The sequence below is a fragment of the Heterodontus francisci genome, chromosome 27 (assembly GCF_036365525.1).
Source record: "Heterodontus francisci isolate sHetFra1 chromosome 27, sHetFra1.hap1, whole genome shotgun sequence".
Lineage (NCBI taxonomy): Eukaryota > Metazoa > Chordata > Chondrichthyes > Heterodontiformes > Heterodontidae > Heterodontus > Heterodontus francisci.
In genome coordinates this window covers 40,442,951-40,455,922 of record NC_090397.1, presented here as the reverse complement: position 1 = coordinate 40,455,922, position 12,972 = coordinate 40,442,951, and the positions used below count along the sequence as shown (strand labels likewise).

Sequence of the window (12,972 nt, the reverse complement as noted above, 5' to 3'; positions counted from 1 at the left end):
AGCCCAGCCTGGATTTCGTTGGAACAGATAATGGATAAAATTCATGCACTTCATATTGATTAATTTAAAGTATTCTGCATGTCAAAATGGTGACCGATCCTGAAGGGTTAATATTCATGTTGAGAAAATTCTATACATAGTATCAGAAGTGAAACTTAGAAAAAGAACTGCCTTTTTAAAAAATAGCCTTTTTTTCCCCCTCTTTATAAATTTTCTAGTGCTTCTCTGGTAAATAAAGCCATAATAGATTATTTATTTGTGGAACTGAACATTGAACAGAACTTTGAAGCACTAAGACATTTCCTGTTGATGGAAGATGGAGAGTTTGCCCAATCACTTAGTGATTTGCTCTTCGAAAAGGTAAGTTTGATTTACTGATGGTAATTTTAACTTTTGGTGATGTGATGTTGGATCGACCGCCAATTATACTTCTTCCTGATTTGTGTTTAAATGAAAATTGAGAGAGGTGTATAATGTGCAGTGGATCTGAGATTACCCACTTTATACTACCTAAAAATGTTAAAATTACCCCTGCTGTGTACAAGAAAAACTATGAAAGAGGAATTATATTAATAAAATTACCATAGGTTTTTTATGTTATCAAGTCTAATAAAAATTTGTTACAGTTCAGGCCTTTTCACAAGATTTTTGTCTTGTGTTCATGGCATAAAAGCTGCAACTTGTACTGTTGTACCTGCCATGCATCAATTAGTGTGACCAAATTTAATAGTTATCCAATAATTGTAATATAAAGTTCACTGAATATCTTGTTGAATGTCCACCCTGTTCTCCTGTCTCGATCAAAAATGTCATACGATCATGACATACATGCTAAAACTGTTGGTCAGATTCATTTGCAAATTAATTAATATAGAAGTTAAATGATACAGCAAAATACTGGCTCAGCTCTATACTTAAAAACAATTTAGTTGGAATCAGTTCATAATGGATTCAATCCTTTTTTAGCATGTGTATTTTGTCGACTTAATAGGTGACACAACTTTGAAGAAAACAAGTCAGGTTCGTTTCTTATAATGTATGGGTATAGAGGGCTGGATTTTAAGAGCCCGAGACGCTCCCGCGTTCATCAATGTTCGGTCATCAGGTTGTTGGCATTAGTCGTGATTTTTCATTTAACAGTGGACCATATGAAGGCTACCATCTTCTGCTCCTGTCCTTGTATGTTCACATCCCTGAAAAATAAAGCAGCTTATTGATTGGTATCAGGCCTCACCTTTCCAACTGTTGCTTGGTCTGTCTTTTGAGAGAGTGAAGAAATGCACATGTGTAAGACACAAATATCTGGTCCGAGCTACCGTTTGACCTCCGGTTATGCTATCACGCAAGTATATATAGAACTTGAATTGACTCCCATTGAAGTAAGATGCTTTTACCACTTAAGGAAGTGGCTGGTGCCACTGAACTCATGCAGCCATCTTCAGTTGCCCTATATTTGAAACAATGAAGTAAAATTCACAAATCTGCCTATTATATCGTACAAGTTTCATTTTCCTAGCTTTGTACCCAAAAGTTCAAAATTTGGTTTTCTTCACTAGAACCATAATGCAACATAGGTATAGTATAGCCAGATACTTCCTCAATTCTGAGCTAAAAATGTACTTTTACCAAACCTCACCCTTAATGCAGCAGTGTGACATTTTTCTGTTTCTTACATTATATATCCTATGGCTTCTCTGACTGAGATTGCCAGTTTCATGCCAAAGGTTCAGCCCACTAATAGCTGAATTAAAACTGCCAAACTCATTTCACTTAGTATTCTTCCAGCCAGCAGGCAGAGGAACTGGATGTAAACCTAGATCCCAGTGTGAAAGGCCAGTATCTAACCCACTGTGTCATAGTATTACATGCTTAATTAAATGAAAATTACGTTGCAGTAATTTTTTAATGTTCAGTAAGACTCAGCCATATTTTTTTAAAAATATAAACTTTTTGAACAGTTTCTTAAACCACATTGTGAGATTCTTATGCTTAAGTTTTCATTTAATAAATGCCCATGATTTCATCTCTGAGTTGGAAAATCCAATTATAAAGTGAACTGAAATGATTCTTTTTTCTTTCATTAGCTTGGATCAGGACAAACACCTGGGGAACTTCTGAATCCTTTAGTTCTGAATTCGATCTTGAACAAAGCTTTGCAGTATAGTCTTCATGGAGACTCTAAGCTTGCCTCTAATCTGACCTTTGCCCTTAAATATCTGCCAGAAATGTTCAAACCCAATGCACCTGATGCCTTGAACTGCTTGGAACTAAGATACAAGGTCAGATCTCTTTCGTAGAAATATAAAATATTTTACATTTCTAATATTTTCTTTGAATGTGATTTAAATTATCTGGTACATTTTCATTCACTTTGTGTGTTAATAAACAATTACAAAAATGACAGGATCTTTAATTATAGATGAGGTTGTTGTCAGAAATTGTGCAAATAAAGGCCAAGCAATTTTATTTGGCAATAGTTACAAATTTGGGTTTTATTGAAATTGGAGAAAGAGCAAATAATGAGGAACAATACAACATCTTCTAAAGGATTTGGATATTTTGAGAAACAGCCTGTAGATGGCAGATGCAGTTCACTGTAGGCATAACTAATGGAGAGTATATGTTGAATGAAACAATCATGCAGCAGACTGCTCAGGAAAGAGATGGAGGGTTACTGTGAAAATATTGCTCGAATATATCATCCTGGTGCATTGGTCCAACAAAAAGAGAAAAACATAATGAACTGACGTGCATTAGTAGTAGGATAGAATTGCAAATTGAAAGAAGTTACTGTATTGGGACCCATTATACTTTTCTTCAGTACTATGCTGTACTAGTCACCATACTATAGGAACATATTATTGTCTTTGTGCAAATGCTATGTAGGACACCAAGATGAGACCAAGCTTTCGGAATCCGAATTTATCATGAGGAAAAACTGAAGAATTTAGACTCATTCTTGTCAAAATTTCTGACCTATGTTTCCAAAGTTCTGAAAAAGATGAAGTTGATTCAGACATATCGATCACGCTGACAAAAGTTTCAAATACTAGGGATCCTAAATCATTTTGACAGTTAGGAGTAAATAAGGAAATTTGAAGTACTATTTCATCTGAAGGATAATACAAAATATATGAAATAAATTTCTAACTATGACAGTTGAAGCTATTTGTGTAAATTAATTCAGTGGCCAGATGGATATATTTTTGAAGAAATTGATTGACATGATGAAAAGGTAAGAAGATGGAATTGAGATCAAAGGTGTGGACTTTTTAGGTTCATGACCTTTTAGTTCCTAAAATTTCTTATGAATAAATATTGAATAAATTGACAGATCCTGTCAGACAAGTCTCCACTAAAGCAAAAATGAGCTGTTGTAAATAATTTTATATATTTTATGCAAATAAAGAATATTATGTATTCAAAAGCAATTAATAGAAATAATTTTCAAACAAATACAATAAGTCAAAGTCATCATTGTGGTAATGCATCTTTTCGATAATAGCATTTTGTTTTACTTAAATATTGGTGATATCCAAGTGCTTGTGATGTGATGTTTTCCAGTCATATGTGAACTGAATTATCAGAATAGAAATTCATAATGCTTCATTCGGGAAGGTATACATGAATTGTAGGTTCCCAAAGGTAGCCAAAGGACCACTGCGAAATGCCAACTAGTATACAAATATTTCTTTTAGAATTAAGGGTAGAAATACACTTAAGTTTTGAAACTTATTACGTTGGTCTGTCATAGCTGCAGCCTTACCCAGTCTCTCACATGAACATTATTCTTCTTTTCCCTGTTATGCTTGTGTAGGTGAATTGGCCCCTCAACATTGTGATCACAGAAAGCTGCATGAGCAAGTACAACAAGATCTTTTCTTTTCTGCTGCAGCTAAAGCATATGTTCTGGACACTAAAAGATGTTTGGTTCCATTTAAAACGCACAGGTGAGAAAAATATTAGTCCTTGGTTGTTGAAGGAATGCTGACAATCATTGAAATAATCTGTAAGAATGTGTTTAGAAGGATTTGTTGGTAAAGTTTATTTGGCTACAATTAAAGACACAAGATTAGGTTGAAGCAAGAACATGGATTACATATTAAATGATTGTGAGGCAACAGATTAAGAAAAAAGACTGGGGGTTTGATGTATAAATCATTAGCATAGTCAATTCAATATTTGCAGGTGGTGAAGAAAGTGAGCAAAATGTTAGTTGTGCATATAAGGTACGTAGCTCTAATGAACTGATTTTGAAGTTGGATCTGGTTTTAGCAAGAGCAAATCTGGGTTACTGTGTTTATTGTGAGCATGGCAATTACAAGAAAGATGTAAAGTTATTGAAGGAAGTCAGGAGGAGGGCTATAAGGGTGTTTCCTGCATTTGGAAGACTAATGGAAGAGATTGTCTGCCCTGAGGCTTTAAACAGTGGAAAAAAGGATGATGGGAAACTTGATATAGATTTTTTACAGGTATGGCGAATATTGATCCAGCAAAGTTCTTCTGCTGGGCACAGGATTCAAAGACATGGGGACATGGTTTAAAATTAAAGGAGTCCTAAGAAAATAGGGCGTTTAGGTATAATTGTCTTAGTAAAAGAGAGCAGATTACCAGAACCTGGGACATGTGGTCATTCAGTGATATTTACTGAAAATACAACATTGTCAAGATAGTTAGGGCCATCTAACTTCATTTAGCATTGATATAATTACCATTAATCATAGTAATACACTTAAACAATATAGCTGTATTTATTGTCTCAATTCTCCTGACTAGTAGATCTTGTGAAGTGTTGTTGAGATCTACAAATGCATGCCCACACTTACTTTTGCTTTTAACTTTCTAGAATTTTGAAAATTTAATTTTTAACCTTGTTTTTTATTTTAGCTTTAGTTAACCGTTCTTCAAATTCAGTTCAGTTTCATCAGCTTCAACTCTATCGACATGAAATGCAACATTTTGTCAAAGTCATCCAAGGTTATATTGCTAATCAGATCTTGCATGTGACCTGGTGTGAATTTGGACACAAGTTGTCATCAGTTGGAAACCTGGATGAACTCCACAGAACACATGCAGAATACCTCAACAAAGGCATTTTCAGGCAAGAATTGCTTCTTTTGTTTGCAGCAGTTCTAAAACTTTGCATAGCATGTCATGTGCTCCGATAATTATTAGGCTGCAGGTCTACAATGAAAAACTAAGAAAAGTCAGGGAAAAGAAAGCTGAACTGATGGGATTGTGATGTGAGTCCAGAATTCATGTCATAAAAAGCAAACAAGAACTAAAATACAAGTTGAATGGCTGTTGCTGTTGGTTATGTTTCTGCTTTCTTCGGGCAGAGGGGAAATAAAGAGCACCTCTGCTTTAAAGATTGAACTGAAGTAGAAGATGTGAGTTGTTTGCATATTGAGCAGTCTAGATTGTAAAGGCAAGGGCTAAAAGTCACTTTTTTTCTCATTCTTAATCCCTTTTATTGTAAAGCATTCTTCAACCAAATACTTGTAATTTTGGATTTAAAGCTCTGCCCAATGGCTCTTCACGTACCTGGCTTCTAATTCAGTTATGAAGGTAACAAAGGTGCAACTTGAAGTATCTTTGGAAAGGATATTTATTGTCTATGTAAACCAAAATCTTTTCCCTTTTTATATTACAGGGGATTATTGACTGAGAAAGCTGCCCCAGTGATGAATATCATTCACAATATTTTCAGCCTGATTCTGAAATTCCGTAGTCAATTGATCTCACAGGCCTGGCAGTATGATGCTGACAAACAAATGGCAATACATCCCAACTTTGCCATGATGCAGCAATCCTACAAAACATTTAAACATTATTCGCATTTCCTTTTCAAAGGTAGAGTATGTAAATTCAACTATTGCCAATTCCAGTTACCTTTTAATTCAGAGGCAAGGTATATTAATGATGGAAAATATTTTAATGAATTTGTAACTGAAACTATACCTAACACAATAATGGATAGTCGCAGGTAAATTACATTTGCACAATTGTGTTTTTCTTTTGGATCATTGTGCCCAGAAGTGGGTAAAGTCACATATTTGCATACAAACCCTAAACCAATAATGTTACTTCCTACATTGCATGTATGTTGATTTTCTGTTCTTGTTGGTACATAACCTTGAAACAAGATTTAAAAAAAAAATAAAAGTGATCAATATTGTGTCAAGTCAAGATACTGAGAGCAGGAACCATTCTCATGACAATTAGTGGTTCCGAGAAATAGTGAATACAATAGAGCAGTAACATCCAAATGTCAACGGTGTACAAAGAAGATTCTGTATTATGTAATGTACAAATTGTAAGAAGCAAGGGCATAATTTTCATATCTCCCCATACATAGTGTGATGGAAATCACATATGCCCAAATGGAAATATTAATTTAGTCATATGGAACACTGCTTAAAACTTTTACTGGACATTGCAAATAACTTTTAAAAAGCAGAACTGAACAGCCAAAAAATGGCCAAGCACATTTGCATTTTGCGAAGACAAAGGCTGGCTGAGAGACAGAAGTAAATTACCCAAGTCTAACCGGAACAATGGAGGGTGCTCCCTGATTCAATTAGCGAGATTGGTTTTGTCAATAGTGGTAATCAAGATACCAACACCCTTTGACTTTAAGAGCCAAACTCTTTCACAACCCCACCCCACTGGTTATGTCTGAGAGACTCTGAAATTCAAACAACCCTCCAGGAACTGCTGTTTTAAACAGAGATGGTCACATGACATGCCTGCTGGTGTAACTCAGGTATTTGAATTGGGCCTCAGAAAGTAAAGAGACTGCAACTGAACATCAAGAGAAAGGATCTCCCTCTCTGCAGCAAAGTCCCAGGGAAGTCGTCTCAAGACTACGGAACTTTACAGGCAACCGCCAAGAAGACAGTTGAAACCTCCCTTCAGCCTTCTGGGACCTGAGAAGCAAGCCTGAAATTGTGCACGTTGCCCCAGTGACGAATCCAAGACTTTAATTTCAATTAAGGACATTACAGCCATTTATGACCAACTTTATTTCAACCTTCCGAATCTTTCTTCCCCTCTGCATCTATTTGTGTGTGTGTGCGTGTGTGTCATGTGAGCCTGGATGCATCGCGTATTTTAGTCATTTCAACCGGTTCAGTGTGCTACGGTTAATAAACTTGCATCTTTCTTCTTTAAACCCAAGAAAACCTGTCTGGTTCATTTGTAATTATATTTGAGGAACAGTGAGGTGGTAAGTCAAAGTGACTGTGTTTAAAAAGATCAAAACCCTGTTATGGTCAAACCAGAGAAGGGGCAAGAGGAGAGGCTGAGACCCCTTCCTCATCTGGTCGTAACAGAAATTTGCAGGCTCTAGTCTGGCATTGGATCCACAGACAAATGAGAAATTGGAAGTGGGAAATCAAATTGATCCCAATCAAAAAAAAAAAGACTTCAGTACTGGTTTTCTTGATGTTTGTGTTGCTAGAATAATATGTCTGCATCCAAAGCCAGTACCTCTGTAAGCTAGGGTGAAGTAACTTGGGATAAGTTAAAGGCATTATCTATGGAAGAGTTGATGAATATGTCTGGGCAGTGTGGGATCACTCTCTGTGCTAAAGCTAAGAAATCCAAACTCCTAAGACTAATGGACAACCATTTTTTCCTCAAACCTGAAGAATCAGACGCAGGGCTAGAATTAGACAGGGTAATGTTAGCAAAGATACAATTGGAACAGAAGAAACTTGAATTAGAAGACCCGGAGAAAGAAAAAGAGAGACAGGAGAGCAAGAGAAAGCACTTTCCAGAAGGAGCAGGTGTAAAGGGAACTATGGCAGCTTGAATTAGGTGGGTGGGGGGGGGGGGGGGTGGCGGCGGGGGGCAACAGAGTAACCCCAGTGAAAGCGTGGCCCATATGGAGGCTACACTTAACAGTTCCTTTTACTGAGCTTTTAAAATTCTCCCAATTGATCCCACAGTTCAATGAGGGAGACGTGGAAGCTTTTTTTATAACTTTTGAAAAGCTTGCACAGCAGTTAAAATGGCCAGCCGAGCGCTGGACCCTCCTGCTACAAAGCAAGCTAACAGGAAAGGCTCATGAGGTTTATTCCCTGTTGCCAGACGAAAGTTCATTAAATTATGAACTGACTATAGATGCTATCCTCAGGGCATATGAGCTAGTACCAGAAGCCTACTGCCAGAAATTCCAAACCCTCCTGAAACAAGCTGATCAAACTTACTTGGAGTTTGAGAAAAGTAAGCAGTTGGCTTTTGACCAGTGTTTGAGGGCTCTTTAAGTACAGCCCACGTATGAAAACCACAAAGGGGTAATTCTTGAGGAATTTTAAAACTTCTTCCCACTCTCCATAAAGACCCATGTGGAGGAACAAAAATTGCACAGAGTGAGGCAAACTGCAGTTCTGGCTGATGAGTTCTCATTTACAAGTCGGTTCCCCATGGAAAAACTTTCCTAGTCACCCCCACAACCCCGAAAAGGAAAAGAGGTGGGAGGGTGATAGGAGCCCAAGCAGCCCTGGGACAGAAAGAAAAGCAGGACGCATTGGGCCCTCCTCAAGCCAAAAGACAGCATGCTGAAAACAGTAGTGAGACCTGGAGACCTGTGTGCTTTCATTGTAATAAGGCAGGTCACCTCAGAGCTGACTGCTGGAAAGTACAGGGAAAGCCTGTAGGGTTAATCAAGGCACACCGGCTCAGTGCAGGAGAAGGGACCCTGGTGGAAAGCAGAGCAGGCTGTGGCTTTAACTGAGCAGTAATAAGACCCAGAAAAAATACTGCTGTGGGTGCAGGAAAATTTAATGAGATCCCTGATGGCTATCAGGATTTTGTATCCAAAGGGAGAGTAACCCCATACCCCTTGAGTGTGATAAGCAAGCCCAAAGTAATACTCGGATGCAGGGGCCACTAGATCCCTTTTGCTGGGAAAAGGCATGACCTTTCCCTGAGAGAGTGCAGTGAATACCAGAATGGTGGTGAATTGAATTAGAGGGCAATGTATGCCTGTATCTTTACATCGGGTACACTTGGAGTGAGACCTATTTTCGGGACCGGTGACCGTAGGGATTGTCCCTAGTTTGCCTGTGGACGGGGTTGACCTGCTCCTAGGTAATGATCTGGTGGGGGCGAAGGTGGTAGTTTCCCCAGTAGTGATAGAGAGACCGAAGGATGTCAGAGAGACAGGGCAGTGGTAGGAGACTGTCCCTTGCAGTTCTCCTGAATGTGTAGTGACTTGGGCCTTGGCCAAATCAACTCCCCCAGAGGAGACTGAACTGGCACTGCAGATAGATGACCATGCTGTCTGTCTGTCAAACTTTCTTTGGAAAGTTCGAGGACCCAGGGAATGGATTAAATGGATCTTCCCTAGTTGAAGGTCAGCAAGCCATCCCAGTATGAAGAGAGTTAGCACAGGCTACCCAAACTGAAATTGAGGCAGAGGGAGTACCTGATTGCTACTATGTAAGAATGAGGTGCTGATGAGGAAACAGAGTTCTCCTCACAGATCTAAGGACAGAGAGTGGACAGTGGTTCACCAGTTAATGGTGCTGCAGAGGTACCGGAGAGAAATATTAAGAATGGCCCATGAGTTGACAATGGCTGTACATGTCGGTATATGATAAACCAAAGCCTGCATAAGACAGCAGTTTGACTGGCCAAAACTCCACAAGGATGTGGTGGAGTACTGTAGAACCTGCCACATGTGCCAGGTTGAGGGGAAGCCCAAACTGTAGTGAAATCTGCACCCCTAATTCCTGTACTGTCTTTTGGGAAACCCTCTAGCAGATGCCTGGTGAACTGTGAGGGACCCCTGCCAAGAACAAAAGGGGCCATACAGGCACAGGTCTGGCAGAGAGTTAGAGAGGAAGGAGACAAAGATGACAGGTTAAAAGAGGTCTGGGAGGACTCCCAAAAGAAAACCCCTACTGTCTGGTGAGTCAACCCTAAAATGTTTGGAAAATTAGACCCCACATCCTCCAACTTAAATGCAGTCAAAAGGAGCACCCTACCAGGGCTGCTAACAGCATTTGCAGAAACATGCAGGGACAAAGAAAGTCCCCAAGAAGGCAGATAAACTGAGGGTGATGCCTCACCTAGTCAAAGTGCCACAAGGGAGTGCAGTGGAATCTGGACAAATACCTGTAAACAGGAATGTCCCAGAGGACATGGGGGAGATTAGCAAAGAATCGTTCCCCACAGTCAGGAGAAAGGGGAACCAACAATGCCCTAAAGTGAGCAGCACTTGGATGACTCACCAGAGCACAAAGTGAGGGCAGAGTGGATCCACCCACTGCAGACTCCCATGATCAGAGCTCAACCCCATAGCTAATTAAATCCAACAATCACCCTGCAGACCCGAACAGGAACTAAGGCACCCTAGACGATTATGGAAATGTGCAAACATCAAACCTCACCAAAAATCACATTATTGGGATGCCCATTCCCAATTTATTACAGACTGATACTAAAGAAACCTCAAACCCACTGGGAAATACCTAACCATCTCAGGCCTGCCTTGAGGGAAAATGGCAGTTTAAAGCAGCACTACTGCAGAGAAAAGATAAGCTGAAACAATTCTTACGGTTTCTGAATGATTGCGAATGAATCAATGTTTGCTTTCCTGTATTTTCTCCTCTTTTTAACTTGTAATGAAATGCTCCCCAGTATTGTATTTCATTCGGTGTGGTGCAGAGGTGTGACGGAAATCTCACATGCCCAAATGGAAATATTAATTTTGTCACATGGACCACTGCTTGAAACTTTTACTGGACATTGCAATTAACTTTTAAAAGCAGAACTGAACAGCTTAAAAAATGGCCAAGCATATTTGCGTTTTGCTGACTGAGCCACAGAAGTAAATTACCCCAGTCTAGCTGAAACAATAGGGGGTGCTCCCTGATTCAATTAGCGAGATTGCTTGTGTCAATAGTGGTAATCAAGACGTCGACACCCTTTGACTTTGTAAGAGCCAAACTCTTTCCACCACCTCCCCCCCGCACACTGGGTATGTCTCAAAGACTCTGGAATTCAAACAACCCTTCCGGAACTGCTGTTTTAAACAGAGATGGTCACATGATATACCTACGAGTGTAACACTGGGGTTTTTGAATTGGGCCTCAAAGTAAAAAGACTGCAACTGAACTTCAAGACAAAGGAACTCTCTCTCTCTGTCTCTCTGTCTCTCTCTCTGTCTCTCTCTCTGTCTCTCTCTCTGTCTCTCTCTCTCTGTCTCTCTCTCTCTGTCTCTCTCTCTCTGTCTCTCTCTCTCTGTCTCTCTCTCTGTCTCTCTCTCTGTCTCTCTCTCTCTGTCTCTCTCTCTCTGTCTCTCTCTCTCTGTCTCTCTCTCTCTGTCTCTCTCTCTCTGTCTCTGTCTCTGTCTGTCTCTCTCTGTCTCTGTCTGTCTCTGTCTCTGTCTGTCTCTCTCTCTCTCTCTGTCTCTCTCTCTCTGTCTCTCTGTCTCTGTCTCTCTGTCTCTCTGTCTCTCTCTGTCTCTCTCTCTGTCTCTGTCTCTCTCTCTGTCTCTGTCTCTCTCTCTGTCTCTGTCTCTCTCTCTGTCTCTGTCTCTCTCTCTGTCTCTGTCTCTCTCTCTGTCTCTGTCTCTCTCTCTGTCTCTCTCTCTGTCTCTCTCTCTGTCTCTCTCTCTGTCTCTGTCTCTGTCTCTCTCTCTGTCTCTGTCTCTGTCTCTCTCTCTCTCTCTCTCTCTCTCTCTCTCTGTCTCTCTCTCTCCAACAAAGTCCCAGGGAAGCCATGGTGGCAACTTTGACACCTCAAGACTACAGAACTTTACAGGCAAACACCAAGAAGGCAGTTGAAACCTCCCTTCGGCCTTCTGGGACCCAAGAAGCAAGCCTGAAATTGTGCATGTGGCCTCAGCGAGGACTGCAAGACTTTAACTTCAATTAAGGACATTACAAACCAGTATTTGCATTCCATTTACGACCAACTTTATTTCAATCTCCCGACTCTTTCTTCCCCTTTCTATATCTTTCTTTGTGTGTGTGTGTGTGTGTGTGCTCGCCTCTTGTATGCATGTGAGCGTGGATGCGTCGCGTATTTTAGTAATTTTAGTGTGATAAGATAAATAAACTTACATCTTTCTTGTTTAAACCCAAGAAAACCTGCCTGGTTCATTTTAATTATATTTGAGGAACAGTGAGCAAGAGCTCATGGAAGTGGTGAGCCAAAATCTTTCTTTCTTTTGGGCCTCCTTATCTCGAGAGACAATGGATACGCGCCTGGAGGTGGTCAGTGGTTTGTGAAGCAGCGCCTGGAGTGGCTATAAAGGCCAATTCTGGAGTGACAGGCTCTTCCACAGGTGCTGCAGAGAAATTTGTTTGTTGGGGCTGTTGCACAGTTGGCTCTCCCCTTGCGCCTCTGTCTTTTTTCCTGCCAACTACAGTCTGCAGTCTGTAAATAAACTTACATCTTTCTTGTTTAAACCCAAGAAAACCTGCCTGGTTCATTTTAATTATATTTGAGGAACAGTGAGCAAGAGCTCATGGAAGTGGTGAGCCAAAATCACTGTGTTTAAAAAGATAAACTCTATTACGACCAAACTAGAGAAGGGGCAAGAAGGGAGCCTGAGACTCCTTCCTCACCTGGTCGTAATAATAGAATGTAACGACTTTGTAATAACACAAGGGAGTTGAAATATTTTCAGATATTTTTTTACTATTTTACATAATTTAAAATTGCAATAATTTACTGTAAACTAATTTTTATGTACTATCTGAAGTCAGTTACTGCATGTGAAGTGCTGGAAGATCTGGTGTTAGTCTGATGTGTTGTATTTTGGACTTTTGGTCAAGGTTGTTGTTTATATGCTTGCCAGCCAGTGTTGAAGTTGCAGGTGTGACTCTTACCCTGGGTTCACCAGATCTTAAAGGTTCTAGATATGTGAATTTTATGTTTTAAAAAAAAGTTTCTATTTATTGATTAGATCTGTTGTAGTTTAGAAAGGTTCAATTTCACAACTAATCTGCCAAA

General features: G+C 39.7%; 1 protein-coding gene across 3 annotated transcripts in view; it reads left to right on the top strand.

Annotated features, from left to right (window-relative positions):
- Positions 1-12,972, top strand: part of tubgcp6 (tubulin gamma complex component 6) — a 61,672-nt gene that overhangs the window by 48,216 nt on the left and 484 nt on the right. For 2 of the 3 annotated variants that reach the window (XM_068059166.1, XM_068059164.1), the window contains 5 exons: positions 219-360; positions 2,085-2,279; positions 3,818-3,950; positions 4,888-5,101; positions 5,654-7,800. In XM_068059166.1, coding sequence (XP_067915267.1) covers positions 219-360; positions 2,085-2,279; positions 3,818-3,950; positions 4,888-5,101; positions 5,654-5,990 — 1,021 coding nt within the window. In that variant the 3' untranslated portion in view covers positions 5,991-7,800. Of the gene's footprint in view, positions 1-218; positions 361-2,084; positions 2,280-3,817; positions 3,951-4,887; positions 5,102-5,653; positions 7,801-12,972 lie in introns of those variants that run through there. The other variant, XM_068059165.1, reaches the window with a different exon arrangement.